This window comes from Nipponia nippon, unplaced genomic scaffold, assembly GCF_047370975.1.
Source record: "Nipponia nippon isolate SJK-2023a ecotype South Korea unplaced genomic scaffold, ASM4737097v1 scaffold_10, whole genome shotgun sequence".
In the NCBI taxonomy this organism is placed as follows: domain Eukaryota; kingdom Metazoa; phylum Chordata; class Aves; order Pelecaniformes; family Threskiornithidae; genus Nipponia; species Nipponia nippon.
The window spans coordinates 1,456,679-1,474,101 of NW_028262291.1; the positions used below are offsets into that span (position 1 = coordinate 1,456,679).

At 49.7% G+C, this 17,423-nt stretch overlaps 1 protein-coding gene across 3 annotated transcripts in view; it reads right to left on the reverse strand.

Annotated features, from left to right (window-relative positions):
• Positions 1-17,423, reverse strand: part of CEND1 (cell cycle exit and neuronal differentiation 1) — a 26,224-nt gene continuing 8,801 nt past the window's right edge. For all 3 annotated transcript variants that reach the window (XM_087740404.1, XM_087740392.1, XM_087740396.1), the window contains exon 2: positions 1-9,371. In XM_087740404.1, coding sequence (XP_087596530.1) covers positions 8,801-9,196 — 396 coding nt within the window. In that variant the 5' untranslated portion in view covers positions 9,197-9,371 and the 3' untranslated portion in view covers positions 1-8,800. The remainder of the gene's footprint in view (positions 9,372-17,423) is intronic.

Consider the following 17,423-nt stretch of genomic DNA (forward strand, 5'->3'; position numbering starts at 1 on the left):
TGTGTATATAGATCTCTATATATAGTTTATTTCTCACAATCCTGGTAAGAGTTACAGGTGTATTGGGAATCATTTACAGTTTCACAGCATATGGAGTGGCCATACAGCTTCTGATGTGAGTAACATACAGTGTGTAGAGAGCACACGTTTCCAACCCATCCGCCCACCACTCATACAATGGGTTTTCAAAGCTAATACTAGATTCAGCTACGTAGAAAGCCTGGAAAATGTTAGGGTACAGCGTTGGGTGTCGTACAACACTGTCAGTCACAATGGGACAAGCTAAACTACTTTAATTTTCAATCTAGTATTTCTAGTCTACCTGCATTATTGCATTTATACGCTTTTTTCTTTTTAAGTCAAAGTAAATAGAATACTATATGGGAAAGGAAAAATTCTTGACTATTTTAGGATTTGAGCTGCAGCCCATACAAAGTGTCCATAGAAGCATAGACAAGATTATAAATTCAACAAGGTATAAATTAGCTGTATAGCTTTGTGTGTAGGTAGGTGTCCATTTCCCTCCAGGAAATGTGTCTAGCAGCATATTGTTTCTGAAAGCAAAAAAAAAAAAAACCCAAACCTGTATGTTGAACACAGGTAAATACGTGTAAGTGAGAAGCAGGTCTGTTTGTACAGGGAAGAAATCAAGGTGTCACTCTGAAAATTACTGTCATTTGGAAAACACGTTCAGGGGCCGACTCAAAACCCACCGATGCCGTTGGGAAGACGCCTGCGGCTTCCAAGGTAGCAGCAGGCATTTCCCCGCTGCCGGTGGCTGAGCTTCCCATCTGACTTCCGAAGGCTTTGGATCGGTCCCTGGAAAAGTAACAGAATCCGAGCAAACCAAAAGAAAAAAAAAAAAAATCCCCTGTAATCTGACCTTCGAGTTCCCTTTCTACAATTTTAGTTTCTCCACGAGTTTGTAAACAACCTGCACCTACCACTAGGAGAGAGTTGGGTTTCGCTGGGGAGCTGAGATTGCACCGTTTAAAGATTTCAATGGAAAGGGTCCTAACCAGTGAGTCAGGAAAAGGCACCAGGCTTGAGAAGGGCTGCTCAAAACTTAGTAAAGCCAAATTATTCGCTTGTTGGTTTGTTTCTTGTTTTTTTTAACATGACAAAATTGTATGGCACCCTTGTTCTTATCAAATTGCCCCACAAACTTGACCGCTTGAAGCTGCTGTGGCAAAACCAGGGATACAATGCAGGTCTTTCCTGTCCCAAAGATGATTAAAGATTCCTCTCTTCCTGCTGGGAGTTTTGGTCCGGTGGCACCACCATGCACAGGCAGAAAGAACCTGGGACTTTATTCTTGGTATGCTGCACTGGGGCTTTGCATTATGAGAAATGATTAAAAGAATGGAATGGTCTGAGAATTTCAAGCTGGGAGCAACTGAAAGAGAAACAGGAGCAAGAGTAACATGGTGGTCCAAATTTAACCCAATTTTTCAGCCAAAAAAAATTTAAAAATCTATTTAATTTGAAGAGCATAGCATCAAAGAGCAGAGAGCACGAGTCCCCAGGTACCGCGTGTCAGAGCATCCGAACAGAGCGCACGCTTTACGAAGCAGGGAGCAGAACTAAAGCACAGGGTAGAGCCAAACCCGTGCGTTTGGAAAGCCGACGGCCGTGACCTGTCGCTCAGCTTGCAGGCTTTGGGTACCAGCTTAGTGGCACGGTTAGTGGGATGAGATGTGGATTTTCAAGGCCCAGCAGTCTTGCGTTACTTTACCAAATGGTAACGCCTGAGCAGCCCATGCAAATGGAAAATCTTTGCAGTCTTCTGTGTCCACAATCCTGCAGCTAAGGGAGGATGAGAGCGCGCTGCAGCACGCCCCTGCACGTGAGCCGGTTCTTCAAGGCCGGCAGAAATGCTGGTCATCGACATCAGCTGAGAGCCAGCTCTTGAGGGCTTGAGAACCTCTCCTCTCTGCCTGTAGTTTTGGTGCTCCAATAACCGGAGGGCTGCAGAAGCGCCAGCTTCAGCCAAGTGCAGGGGATGCTCCTGCTGTGTCAGCATCTCCTGAGCGGCCAGAATGCCTCACGCCTGACTGGCGGGCAGGCTTCAATCCTGAGCAGAGCTTGTGGCCACGCAGCGACTTACTGACATGGAAGAGCAAGGACAAAAAGGGCCCTTCCAGCTGTGCTCCTCTCATCTGCTGAGCTCCTGTGGCAGACAAGAGCCTGCGGCATCTCGCAGACTCAGACCCTCAAGCCTTAGCGATTAGGGCAGATGAAAACTTCGTACGTTCCCTGCTGCGCCACACAGTCTCTGCGTTCCCCTTCGGTGCTCGGTGGCTGAATATCGCCTCTATCTTTTGGGTGGGACTACCCAAAATCTGCCTCGGCCTTGGGGCAGGGTTTCTGCCTAGCTGCGGGGAGGCCGCATCTGCAGAGCTGCCTGGGAAGAAAGTAGGGAAAGGAAAGGGAATACAGCGCAGTAGCCAAAGCAGCAGTAAAGGACAAGCAATGAATCAGAGCTCCAGAAACCAACGGAGCCACGTCGTTTGTAGCAGCTGAAGATCTGGCATGAGCAGCCAGCCTAGGAATTGGGGCATTAAAAAGGAAAGCAGGCCACAGGGCTGGACTGATGATCTAAAAGAGAAGAGGCAAAAGTCATCATAAAACCCCTTTGCTCAACCGATTAAATTCCCCAGGGCTAACCAAGGTAACGTGATCTGAGCTAACCACAGCAAGAGGCAAGAAAAGCCATGGGGAAACGGTGCGGGGCAGACCCAGCCAGGCCCAGCTGAATGGCGTGGGGCACGTCCCGAGCCAATGCCTCAGCTAAATTGCAGCACCCTCAGGAGCACCCGGCATCATCGTCTGGGCGGCTCAATTCAAGATAATCTGGCTCGAGGAGGTCAACTTTCGCTATAGCTACCTCCGGTTTGATGAACCTAGGTTAAGTGCCCTCTCGTTTTTGCCACCTATTCACCATGACAGCTAAGACATCTTATTCTGTGCTCTTTGCCCTTAATGCCACTTAAAAAATAACTTCCCATTAATGATTAAGTAGTACTTCAAATAGATAAACTTCAGGAGAGAACTAATCTCCAATAAAATGAAGACAGGAGAGGTTTTAAAAAGACCAATAGGCCAAACCCAGTCACTGCAGGGCAAGCGCTTAGGGGCAAATTATGGGCTGGAAGCAGAGCAGCGATATTTAATCCACAGTAGTAAGCAGCCACTGCTCACGTTGCCCTCTCCTGGCTTCTTCGTAACCCGCAGAGCATAAATCCTGACGTGCGTGGGTGGCACCGCATCCCCTGGCCCAGCAGATTGCTGCACAGGCTTCATCGCTTTCTGCGGTGGGGCTGTCGATCGAGTGCCACTCCTAAGACCTCAAACGTGCAGGCAGCCCAGGTTGGATCTTCAGCATCAGGGGATTTCTCCCTGAAAGAGCAAAGGTCCAAATACCTCTGGTGTAAATAACAGGCAATATCCCGATTCCAGCCTCCTGCGCTGAGAATTTAACTAACTCAGATACAGAACTTGTATTATCCAGATCAAAGCCAGTTCTCTTCATGAAGGGACGTGCCCAACCGGCAAAGCGGAACTGCAGGCAGTTTATGAAAAAGATTACACGACGCAGTTCCCTAACCCTTCGGAAGACGGCTCCTCCCGGCCTGGGAGATTTCTCCCGGCCCCGTGGTGAAGGGAATGAGACCACAGTAAGATGCTGCATGGCCTGGGAAGGGAACCGGCATCCCTGCTCCCGCACGGTGCCACGGACTAAGGGGGTCAAAGCGCGAGTAGGTTGGATTGTCAGTCCTTTTCATAGCAAAGCATGTGAAAGGAGAACGCAGCCTTTCAAAATGCCCAAATCGTAAACTTGCCATTTCCCTTAATCATACAAAGTTGGTTGTAGAAAACTTTAGGTCTTTTTCTTGCTTCACTGACCCTTGAACATTGAACAAAGCCAGCAAAAATTCATTTGGAAACGTCCATTAGGGAAGGTTAATCTGCATGGCGGCAGAGTTGGTCATTTTTGCTTTTGTCCGAGAAAAAAAATAGATGTGGATAGGGTATCAAAGTTAGCCAAAACTGCTAAGAAAATGATGTCATGGGCTTTTTTTTTTTCCCTCTGCGCTCCTCTGTACGGTGTCTTGTACCCTCTCAGAAGCACCGACTCGAAGCTTTCGGTAGAGCGGACTGAAATGCCAAGAATTTCACCTTTCAAATACATTTTTTCATTGCCTTCCTTTTTTGGTTTGTTTCTTGAAGAATAATTTTTCTCTCAAATCTTCAGGCCTGTTATTTTCAACCAGTTCTAAGAAGAATTAGATGGATGCCGATTTCTAAACCCCAGTGGCATTTCCAGGAAAGGAAGGGAAATTTTTAAGGCAAAAATCATCTCTCACCAACTCTAGGTTTGGTTTGGTTTGGGTTTAGTTACACTGTTGCTGTTTATACACAAATATTAAGGTAGGTATAAGCACTGTTGTGAGCATGGCTGCCTCGGTTAATACCAGAGAAGCCTTTCTTTACACTCAGCAGAAGGACTAAGGAATATTTTTGCCAGTTTTAAAAAAGACACACCATCGAGATGACTTTACATTTTACAGTGACCTGCAATCATATCCCTGGTGCCAATAAGATCTCAAAGACCTGATGGGAGCATGGTGAAGCCAACGGAAAAATTCCCCTTGTACGGATCAACCCCTAAACTTTGATTCAGCAGAGACATAAACCCATTTTTAATTTATCACTCAACCTAACGGAGCCAAGAAGCGCTTTGGGGCAAGCAGCTGTTCAGTGCTTTAAGGGCGAGCCCGAGAGGCGAACAGCGCCTACAGGAACGCATTCTTACCCTCCTGAAAATGCTGCTGTGTTAGCCTTTGGCTTCCAGATTTGTTTGCCTCCTACTGCAAAACTGTTAGGAATAACGGGACTTATCCATAGCATATTAAATCGGTAGAAAAAAGCAGCAGAAGTGTAATCCGTTTCATCTTTCTTAACGCTAGAAGCATCAAAAACCTTCTACGAAGTTGTCCAAGAGAGCGTGATGACATCTTTATCTTCAACTAAAACTTAGGGCTCCTTAAAAATAGATTGAGATCGGGTGTAGTAATTGAATCTATAGTTTTAGTGATAAGCTACAATGTCTGAAGTCAGTTTTGCAAATTTGTAATTTATAGACTTTATCAAAAGAGTAAACTAGCAATCTAGATCTCTTCAAATCCCAAGCACAGAATCAGATCAGTTTTAAGCGTTAGTTCGTTCTCCCCACGGAGATATCACTAGAAGGACTTCATATCACAAACACCACACAAAGAATAACATCAAGCAAATAACGGCGTGTGCTCAGTACGAGAAAAGACAACTATTTATTTAGCGCAGCGAGTTCAGTCATTTAAGCCTTCTGCTTCGACAAATTTGGTTTCAATCTCGCTTCGATTCTGAGAGAGATGAATTTGCTCTTCTCAGCCTAGTTCTCGCTGGACGTTTGTTTTTTTTTTTCCTCAAAGAGAAACCACCGCACAGCCTGGCACAGTAAGGCAGAACAGGAGGTGTTTGCTAAAAGGATGGCGTTTGCAAGTCAGGACTGCAGTGCATCGCCCCAGCTGCGTGCTCAGGAGCTTGCACGGCATCTACGCTTGATCTACCTGACTCAAATCAACACTAGACCCACACTTCGAAAAGCGCTACAACACAGTCCAGTATAGTTCAGTATAGTCTAAAAGTGCCTTATTTTTAAAGCGAGTAGCCCACACGACTATCCAGGGAGGGGAACAGTAATTTTGAGCTTCTAGCACAACGGGCACATCGTACATTCAGCAGTTCGCTAGCCATACATTCTTTGCACTGAGAAGAAACCAGGACCGAAAAGGAATTCAGGTGCTGCATGGCACGATGCGAATGGCACAAAAAAGACGTCGCGGACACTTTGTGTGAATGCAGGGGAACAAATGAAGGGTCATCTCCAGGTTGATTTGTTTGCTTTTTCCCCCAGACTGCAGTAATATAAACATATACGTATGTATACATACATATGCAGAATGTTCTTCAAGGCAGGGTGGTGTTTATACACACACACACACACACAAACACAGGTGCTTTCCAAACCAAACCACCAAAGAGGTGGGTGCCAGGTGGGGAATGTGGACAGCAGACAGCAACCTTAAGTGACGACAGAAAGCGAAAAATCCCTGATGAGCAACCGTGTTGACTGCCTAGGGAGGGCTCGCGCGTGGTTACGCAGCCGGACGAGGAGCGGCAGCCCCATCGCCGTCCCTGCGGTGTGTTTCTGGATGAAATCACTGGCCTTGCATCCGAGTGCTCTAAGGGCTGGGGGGGGTTGGAGATGGACAGAAATGGGTAAGGCCCATGTTGGCTGAGAACTGTTTTTCCCCCTCTTCTGTTGCCAAAGGTTAAGTCAAGGAAATAAAACCACTTTTAGAAAGTAAAATAGGAGACTCAAATGAAGCAGGTGTTTCTTTTTCCTCCCTCAGTGTCTATCTATGCTGGTCGGGCCAGAATCGATAGATGCTACATCCGTAATGTCACAACCGAAGATATTCTCCGGGCTGTGAGTGACATGCTGCTCCTAGGAGACATCCACAACACAGGCAAAGGGTGCTTTAAGCTACCAGGATTTCACCTGGGGCTGTGGCACTCCTTCCAAAAACCACTGTGAACCCAACATGCCCACCCCCTGTCTCTGTACTGTTAAAAGCAGCGGTAGACAGTAAAATTCAGCTGCATGCAGCCTGCTCGTCAGAAGACAGCATCTGATACTCCCAGAGGCCCTGCACCTTTGGGAATATTTTCTGAGCCTTGGGGGAAAGAGGATGACAAATCTCACCATAGGAATGGCCAGGCTGCATCAAAAGACCTTTTCTTTGGGGAAGCCATATGCACTCAGCAGACCAAATTTGGAGGTAAATAGGACAGACACAAGCCAAGAGAAGAATTGCCAGCTCAGATTATACAGACCCACCACCCCACCCAGTAATCTCGCCAGAAGCGGGTACTGCAAAGGCAGTGCCTGAGGAACACACGCCTTTCGCTGGCCCTGTACCCACTGAATTTATACATCCAGGCTCAGTTAAGAAGATTTATAACTCTCTATATAGGCTCTTTAACTGAACTGTCTCCATTTGGTCACAACCTCTCGCTAATCGTCACTCCAGAACCCTGCCCATCGGCTGCAACGGCTGCTGAGCTCCAGAGACTCTGCGGTTCTGACCTCCTCTACTCTCCCACCTAATTTAAAAACAAAAATGTAAGGTCTTTTTGCGTAAGACTTTTTTTGCGGTTGCACAGCAGCCAAAAGTAGTCTAATGGAAACTTTCAGAGTAAGGAGATGCGCCCACTTCTTGGTGTTAGGGGAAGGGCATCAGCCAACGCACTAAAGGCCCTCTCTCATCACCTGCCTGCCTTCTCCCCTTCACAAGGTCTGGCTTCAGAGATGAGGTGCTCACCGGTGAAACCAGGCTGTTCCCGAGGGCTGGGAATTTGTTTCCATTTCCAAAGCTTGGAGGAATCATAAATCCCTGCTACTGTCCCAGGAGGGAGGTCGGAAATCCCCCCCCAGACAGACAGACTTCCAGTGCCCTTGAACAGGGCTTCCCTGCTATAAAGCAGGTCAGCCTTATTCTCATGGGATCCCAGGTCCTCTCTGCCCCTAAAACCAGCTCATGTCTCCACTTTTTCTACTTTCTCCTGTACTGACAGACCACAGCCTTCAGTGGGGGAAAAAAAAGCAGGTGAAAGGCCTGATCCAAAGCCCAAAGAAATGAACAGAAGAGTCCAGCTGACCTCGAGGGAGTTTGGGCTGAGGCCACAGCATCCTGCAAAGCCCAGCCTAACTTTAGGAAATACTAGATCCAAAACAAAGTCTCTCTGTCCCCAAACTCTGCCCGTGTGACCTTGGCAAGCCATGGGATCCCAAAGGCTGCCTGCCAATGTGCAAGAAGCCAAGCAGGTGCCCCGAGGTGGGCACGGGACTTCGCCGGGTATCTCCGTGCGCTGCTCACCACGCTGTCGGTCACGGGACGGCCCCTCTGCTCGCTCCCCAGCTGGCAGCTCGGCCAGAGAAATGACTTGTTGTGATGTCCCAAGTTGCATACCCAGCATTACCATGCTGCAGCCTCAGCCTCCAGCGGCAGCCAGCCTCTTTCCTCTGGGGCACTTTGGAGTTGGGTTTTTAGAAGTAGGTTGATGAGCAGCAGGTACACAAGACACCTCTCAGAGATCACATTTTGCTGTTTGGGTCAAGGAGCTGCCTTTTGCCTGCGTTTGCCCAGTGGTTCCCCTGCCCCAGAGGTGCTGGATAAACACCAGCCCAACACGGAGCGACAGGCAAACTGGGTCTTAGCACTAGGCTCCATCTCCCCTTACATCTTCTTTACCACAACCCAACTTAAAAACAAACCGAACAGAAACCGAAACACAAAGCGGGGACTCCGGATGGGACATAGAACACTTTGGACTTGAAAACAGGGGACTGCAAGAGAGGTGGGGGTGTCTCCCAGGGAGGACAGCAGGGGAGGGGAGGGGAGGGGACACCGTCATTTACACCGATCAGGAGAAGCTGTAATCTATACACAGTGGTATAAGCCAAGATATATTACATGAAAGAACACACTGAGTGCATGGAGTTACCCACACCGGGTCAAACTGGCACAGTTGTCTTGAACAAGACTCTTGGAGTTGCAGTTGGTGTTTGTTGTTGACCTATCTAGCTCGCTCTATATATATATAGATATGTATAGAATTTTTCTGCATGCATTTGTCTCAAAAGGAGCTGTACAGCTGGGTTGGGTTTCTCATCCCCACCCCGTCTCGGTCTTCATTTTTTCCGGGCTAGGAACGCCACTCCCACAATCACAGCGAGCGCAGCCACTGCCACTCCTCCGACGATGATCAAGGGCTTCATGTTGTCGAAGATGCTGCTGCCTGGCGACTCCTCGGAGCCGTTTCCCTTGTGGTCAGAGTCAGGGGACTGGCCGGTGGCCTCTTGCGTCTCCGTGGCGGCGGGGCTGGGTTTCAAGTTGCTGTGGTTGTTCACGACGGCAGCGTCGCCGCCTGCCTTCTTGGTGGCGGTGGCAGGAGCAGGCTGCTCTTTGGGGATCTCCTTCTTGTCTGCATTCGTGGCAGGCCCAGGGTTGGGCTTTTCTGGCTTTCCGGAGCTGGGGGCCTTGGCGTCGGGTTTGTTTCCGCTTCGGACATTGCCTTTGGAATCCATCCCTACGAGTGCTGTGGGTAGCGACTGGACGCCACGCGCGCGGGGCAATCCCAGCTCTTCTCCTTTGCCCGGCTGCTGGAAAAAGCAGAGGAGCCACCTGAGCTCAGCCCCTTGGAGTGGCTGTCTTGGGACGATTCTCACCCTGGCGGTGTCCTATCTGGACATGATACAGCACCTGGAAGAGGAAGCAGAGCAACGAGAGGTGAGTGAAAGGACAGAGCGAGCCAGTGCCGTTCTACCTGGAGGCAACGAAGGAGGACGGAAGACAAAACTGGAACACTGTTGGCTCTTTCTTTAGTAACCGTGAGCTGCATTCAAAGCATCTACTACAGTGCCCATACCTGCAAGAACATCAAACGAGTTGGACTGACTACCAAGCATCTCTGGCTGCCACAACTAGGCTCCATGTGCAATCAAGACAAGTCCATCCCAGCCATGTACGTGATGCCATTTCTCAGTGATGAGATATATTCATGTCCAACCAAATAAATGTTACTTTTCATTTGCTCACCACAGCTCCCTTCCTCCTGGGTAAGGAGAGAACATTTTGTTCGATGGGAAAGCAGATCAATAGCTCCTCCCTGCTTGTATCGCACCCTCTACCCCTCTTTTTTGCAGCATTATCCCAAGTTAAGTTTAGGAAGTGGTTAATATGTGATCTTGTGCAATACTCTCCATCCAGATGGGTACTGCAGAAAAAAAAAAACGGGATTAGTTCCTCAGTTATAGGTGTCAGGGCTATAAGGATTATGGCTGTCAGCATTCCTGGTGGAGCTACAGCAGAACAAGGCAAGCACCAGATCCTCAGCTGGTGCAAATCAGTGGATTGACTCCAGTGCAACTGGATGAATTTACTGTAAAGCTGGATCTCGCAGGGACTAAGGGATCTCCCTCCTGTCTCCTTCTCGCGGTGGTTAGCTGGGCTTGCCTGCGGAGCTGAGCGGGATGTCAGAGGTACTGCAGGTGATTAGCTGGAGCCATTTTCCCCAGGGAACTGATGAAAGCAGTGAAGAGCACGGCTACATCCAGAAAATTTAACAAATGGAGAAAGTGGGCTTCAAAGTGTTACGAAAACACAATAAAAACACCACCCCGGCAAGCCTCGCTAGGCAGCAATCTAGGCAAGGTGAGGTGGGAGATGGAGCTCCCATGGCTACACCTCTGCGCAACGGGAGGAGAGGAGACGGCCGCTGGGCAGCTCGCCATCAGGGCTCCGGTGGCACAGCACCGCGGCAGCCCTGAGCTTGGGAAATAACGAGTAAACAGGAGGCAGCAGTCAGATGCGAGTCGCCTGCTTCATTACCTCCCCGCCGACCTTCAGCGCTGCCAGGAGCCTGCCGAGAGCCTTCTGCCTGCTAAGTGAAATATGAGCTTATTAGCTGTCTGGATTTAGAAATAAAGAGGCTCTTCAAAACCCTCTACCGATAGATGTTTCTTCCGAAGCTGCTCAGAGTGCAGATCACTCCTTTAAGGACAGACAGGGAGAAGGTCCCAGGGTTGCAGCAATGGTCCGTGCCGCTGACTCTTCTGGGAAACAGGCTAACAAATGCGGTGTTTTAATCTCCATCTAGGCAGAAACGCTGGCCTGGAGGAAACCTACTCCCAGAAATGCCAGGTTTGGGTCTAGAGCAAAGCTGGGCAACATCTTACGGCTTGGTAGAAGACAAACTCCCCCCTCTCCTGCTCTCCCATGTAAGCCATGGTTTGATGGCCACCATCTTCTCCAATGCCAGTCAACTGGAGTTGACCGAGGGGACTGCAGCACTGAAATCATGGAAGTCCATAGCTCTCACGCTGCGCCAGGCATGGTGACCACAGCACTCGTGTGCCGTACGCTGAACGGGCAGTGTGAAAGGCTGGTAGTTAGCCTAGGAGGGTACCTCAGCTCTGCCTGTAGCACGGAGATGGGACAGGCACTTCCAGAAGGCTTTTCACAGGACCCACCTTACACACCTCCCTTAGAGAGGATGAGTTTTAGCTGGATACTATTTGCCGAGCTGGAGCCTGAAGTCTCCAAAAGGCGTTAGATGATCCAAGCTGGCCAGCTTTGAAATAAAACATGGAAAGGTGAGAGGCGGATAATCTGCCCCCAGGGTTTCATAGCCAGTGTTAAGCAGGATAGTTGCTACTCTTCCCTTAGATTTTCAATTCGCTCTAACTCCAAGATCTTCCCATGGAATAAAAAATTTAAAAAAAATAATCAAATCAGCTCTTCGCTTGTTTAAAAATCAGCAATCAAGTTTCCCTAGCAGCTCTACATGGGCCAGATCTACTTTGGGTGTAAAAAAGCATAGCCTCTGACTACAGCTGAGCAATACTTAACATTTCCGAGTTTGTGATATTAAACCATTTTGGAAAACCAGAACGCCGCTCTCTCCTCATCCTTCACTGAAGATGCATCATAGGCTTGGGCATCTTGTACCACACAAACACAATCCCAGCTGCTCACCAAGCTTAAGACCTTCTCTGTGGCTTGGGACTTGTAGATAAACAGATGATCCCGGCCAAGTGCAAGGATATTTCCCCCTCCTTGCTCATTTTGTAGTATTCCTGCAGATACCACCTGCCTCACCTTGTCCTTCTAACTGCCCCCCACGAGCACTCTTACTGCTCTGCTCAGTAGCAATCCTGTGTGCATCCAGGGCTGTATTCCTGCGTCCTGAGGCTACACACTCACTCACAGGACTCTGCTCTTCTGCTTTGGGAGCAATTTATCCTCCTTTTCCATCTGGTACAACCATGACACAAAGAAATAATAAGCGGGGCCCAAGACTGAAGCAGGCTTAGAGGTTAAAGCAGGGAGAGCCAGATTCATCATGTCGTAAGTATTAAATTACCTGCTCAGTCGCTTTGATATCAATTAGCTGGGCTGCTCACACGCTCTCTAGTATTTGTGCAGTTATACTATATGAACCAAGCATCCAACCTCTGCTGCTTTCCCTAGGAAAGCTACGTGCAGCCTACAGAGATGGCAGGGGCAATTCAGAGAGGGGGCAAACTGGCCTCTTTGCTGAGAAATGGGGACTCCGCACAGCCCAAGTACCTCAGTTTATCCATCTCTTCTCTCATTCACACCCCTGGTTGATCAGGTCTGCATTCCAGATTCCTGGAAGCAGGAAAGCTGTTTTTGCTCAGAGCCTACGCTGTGCCGTGGAGCCGTGTCCCACAGCCGTGCCCTGCACTGCTACAAACAGCTCATTAAACAATTTCTTGATTTCTAAGCTAGTTTCCACTAGAAGCAATGCAAGCCCCTCGTGCAGATTAGAAAAGGTTTTAAAAGATGTAGAAACCAAACTAAGCCAAAAATCAATATCAGTAGTTCTTAAGTGTCCACGTGAAAGGGCTTTCTCTCAGTGCTCTTCCATCACTGGAACCAGCCACAGGACTGCCCAGCATCGCTCCAGAGCCTTTGGCTTGGTTGAGCTGATGCTGTCAAACACCGCATCTGGGAAGCTCAAGCCCCCTTTCTGCCCCATCGGCTGCGGAGCCACTGGCTGGGCTAGCACCGCGCTGGGCTGCAGCCATCCGTGCTCCTCCTCCAGACCCCGGCACTCTCCGCAGCCCATCCTCTTCCAGCAGAGTACTTAACCCTCTTCTGTACGTTATCAGCTACCTCCCAAGCAGCCTCCCTACCTTGGGTATCGTCCCCTCTTTCCTTTCTCTCTCTCCTTTCCAGCCCTGTGCTTTCAAGGGCACGAGCACATGCTCACCTTTAAGCACCCCTGTGTCCCACAGACTGAAAGGGAAGGTGCTTTCCTCATTTCCAAAAACTAAGCCTGCACATACAGGTGTGAGGGTTTTTTCCCTCATTCCATCACACAGTTTTTCTCTAATGGCCTGTTTCTCCACCTTTGCTTTCTTCTTTATGGCTCCTCACATCTATTTATTCCTCCCTTCTCTCTCCTCAGTTGCTGTCTCTGCCTGTCTACCCATTCCCCCCCCTTCCAGCTCCCTCCCTGCCTCCCACACAGACAGCAGCACTTGAGAATAAGGTTTTGTAAGAAAAGGCTTCATTCCCTCCCTTCCCCCCCCCATGCTATTTCTTTCTTTAACAATCTGTGCTTTTTCAGGCAGGTTTTTGCTTGCCAGCAGCTCACCAGTTCTTTCCCAGGCTGGGAAGAGGGAGCAGAGATCATGAAACCGGTGATCAAGGAGAAAAAGGAAAAGAAAAGCTCTCCAAATTCCTGCTGCTGCAAGCAGCAGCACACAACCACCAGCACACAACCACCACAGCCCCTCCTGGGACGCTTCTGGTTGTTGCAGCTCTCAAGGTCAGTGCAGACTCACCAGTGCAACAAGCTGGCTCCAGCCAAAGCAACAGGGCCGACGTAAGGAACAGCTTTCCTTGGCTCCCTGAAGGGCACCTTTTCTGCCTCACCCCGCCAGCAAATTAGCAAATACATCTATTCATCCATCTCCTGTGTGCGCAGATGAAAGCTGCATCAATCCTGCACCAAATGGAGCAGATGAGTCATTGCTAGCTTTACCATAACACAGCACCATTAGAAGGTCCTCTTCCCCCTGCGGACACCGGCCCCATCCCCAAGCCCTATAATCTTCCCCTCGCTGCTTCAAGTTGGAAGAAAACGCCAGCAACTTTGCAAGACCGGGTGCGGGGTCTGGGGTGCGGTGGGGAGCTGCACCCCGCGGGCGTGCGAGGGTTGCAGCAGTGCCGAGCATGGGGCTCCTACAGAGGGTTTTTCCCTCCTTCGTGAAAAGCAGACCATTTCCATTGAGTCCTCAGCTGCCACGCTGACAGACCGTCAGCAAGAAAGAATTCAACCGACACAGCGGCGTTACGTGTCTGAATTTATACTTGCACCAAAGGTCCGTCCACACGCTCCAGGTGTCCTCCGGTTGAAAACACCGGTCTCAGAAATAGCTACTGACCATGTCTGACCTGTAGCAATGCTGGGCAGCAAGAGCCAGAAATGGCAGAAAAGACCTTATATATTCTCAAATCTTCTTCCTTACCCCCTAATCTCCCCTTCACTTCTTTGTCGTTCCTACCTGTCTGGAAAAAAGGCATGAAGGGTTGTCCTTTTGGGGCAAAGAGGAGATTTAGAAGTACCAAAGCCCCATTCTCTTAAGCAGCATGGCCTGTGTTGGCTTTTGGGCAAAGAATTAAATGGGTCTATATTACCAGGCAAGCATTAATGCTTCTTCCAGCCTCATCGCCACTGTCAGCCCCCAAACCATGGCAAAGGCCATCCCACGACTCCACATTGCCTGAGCCAGGCATGGCAGCAGTCCGCTTAACTCCCACAGGCTGGGGACGGAGGTCATCTGCAAGGAGACAAGGTATGCGACCAAGCCCGCTCCCAGTTCCCTTTGAAATGACATAGCTGGAAGTCGGCGAGAGTTGGAAGCGCTCGGCGGTGCTGGAGGAGATGGCTCGCACCTCTCGGGACCAGCCGCTCCTTTCTGAAGCTACGGGAGGACTCTGAACCCGAGAACGCAACACCCAACGCAGTCCTCATCATATCCTTCAGTCAGTTGCTCTTACACCAACACAGCGAAGGGTTTTCAGCGTCACGGAGGAAGAACGCACGCTGAATACCCATTCATTTCAGGTCCCTTCGGCAGGTTCTGCAAGTCTCAGCTGGCACGCTTGCGTTTGGTCATTTAAGACAAAATCTAGCTTTCTAAGGGACAGAAAACAGCCCTCTCCTCAGACAGCTTCCCTTTGGTGAGTGCAATTTGCACCTGCCAAAACTGGCTCACAGGACTGAATTACCATCACAGACTCAGGCGCCGGCACCAGCTGGTAGGTGAAGAGCAGGTAATTTTAGACTGAAGTCTGCAGATTTTGTTCCTGTGGCAGTCTGTGCACCTAAACTGGAAAATTAGAATTTAGCCACTTCAAAGAGGGCAGCTGAAAATACATACCTTCCTGCGAAGGGAAAGAGAAAAAACAAGCAAGAAGCAGAGTTCTGACCACGAAAGGTACAGCAGCCATGAGCCGAAGTGACTGGGACCAGTCTGTTAGAAATTGGGGGTGTTACTGGGGGGATGAAGTGCTGCCACAGCCTTCCTACGTGACCTTTGCGTGTCACAAACTCTCTCCTTCGGTGCAAATTGATGCGATACAGGGGGCTGAACTCACCAATGCGAGACCCTCGGGTGGAAGACAGCGTGGTCCCGTGGAGCATCGCCATCGCCAAAGAGGCCCCGGCTGAAGCGGTCAGAGGAGACTCAGCGGGAGCACGTGGCTGAGGCGAGTTCAGGATGTGCTGAGGAAAGTGCCAAGGTAAAGGTAGCCTGTTCTGACAGATTAAGGCTTCTCCAAAGAGGTCTGAGGTTACTGGCCACAGGGCAATGCCAGTTCATTGCCACTTGGCATTTTATGGCAAAAGAACAGGCTGCAGTCACGCACATTGCCCTGGAGAAGGGATTATTTCAGAGAGCCACAGGCGTAGGGTTTGGGGTGTCTCTCCTAAGATCCTGAGGCTCAAGACCATTCTCACCTCCCTTTCTTCTCCTAAAGATTAACAAATCTCCCCATGCACCAAAGTGGCTTGGAAGAGGGCTAAGAAAAGGAGGGACCGTGAGCATGGGCTGAAATGAGCAGACTGCAGGAGGGAGTGCAAGTCCTGGCTAGCTCAACTGAACATCACGTAAGAAACCATCAAAAACCATCTAAAAAAAAAATATATCAAGATTTGTCCCTCCACAGCTGCTAGCTGAAGGCAGAGCTGGAATCACACCTCTGAGTTATTTTAGGGTAGAAATGAGAAGCAACTTGCTGACTCACAGCCAGGCTAGCCCTACTTTTCCCCCCCATGGGATTCACCTTAAAAAACCTCCCTGGCTCAAATGTAGCACCTCCACTGGCCTTTGAGGACATCTGCCCATTGGAGAGTTCATATCAGTCACCAGGGCACCCCACCGCTTCTGGAGACCCAAGGAGAACAGTCAGTCAGTCAGGTCTTTTCATTTATGCAGCTCTGCTTCATTTTAGTATCCGTTCACCCGAGCTGTTCAGTAGCTTATGTCCCTGCCCTCCTTTCGCTTGGCCGCAGAAGCCCAGTTTCACCAGTTCTTTCTTGTGAGATGCACTCTTCCATTTTTCCAGTTACTCCTGCAGCCTTGCCCCTGCTCCCGGCTGAACTCCTCAAGCGCCTGGCCAGACTCCGACCCAACAGTTTAGACTGAACATCCCCCTATCTCTTCTGGAAATACCTTGCCTGAGACATCCTAGGATCCCACGGGAATGCCTCTTCCACAGAGGCAGCTCATCCTTAGCTTCCACCCAAGCCCGACGGCTGCTGCGGCATAGGAGAGGAATAAACGGTGATGATTTGTGGGCGGCTGAGCTCATGCAGCAGCTGTGCTCAGTAGGAAACGAGGAGGCCTCGTTTTCCACCTTGCTCATTAACTTGTGCACGCATGATTCTGTAAGTCTATGCAACAACTAGACCTTTGCTCTCCAGGAAGAGCTGCTGATGGCTCCAAGGGGGTCAGTGCCTGGGCTTTCGACCTTCTTGTCTAACCCCTAAGCACTGCAGCTTGGAGGACCAGACACTGTCCTCTATAAAGTGTCCCCAGGGGTCTCTGCCCGTTTCATCGGCCATAGAGGGCCGTGATCCGTCAGGGCTGGAAAGGTTTGGGTGCAGTCCCCTGCCCCACCCCAGCCTCCTTCTGCAACTGAGCAGCATATTTTGTTTCCCAGTGCTTCAACTCCCCGTTTCCAATAGGGACAAATAGCACTTCTCCCCCTTCCTGAGCTGCTGGGGGAATAAACACGTTAAAGGCAGCAAGATGCCAGGCAAGGACCTAAGGTAAGTGATGGCAGAGTAGTGTGACTAAGCCTTTTCCCCCATCTCCAAGAAGTGCTGTGAAGACAGATGAGGTAATGCAGTGCCTCTCAGTATTACCATAAATATTAAAACAGCTTTACATAAGGAGCTTGTGTTTGTTCAGCTGCCGTGGGCAGCTCCCCGAGGAGGATTTTAGCTCCCTTATGGCCTATTTCGGCCCCCTGCTCCTGACGCAGTGCACAGCAAACGTGATAAAACACAACGCAAGCACGACGATAGCAGGAGTCGCTCGTCATAGGCGCTTTTAAACAGCCTCGGTGCACCAGGACCAGGCTGTGCAGGGAGACAGCTGTGTTTGCCAGCCCTCCCAAAGCCAAGCCTTGGAGACAGCAGCACCACCTTACAGCAAATGCTGTTGACCCACTTCACTCTGATGAGATACTTATGAATCCTTTTCCCAATCTGTT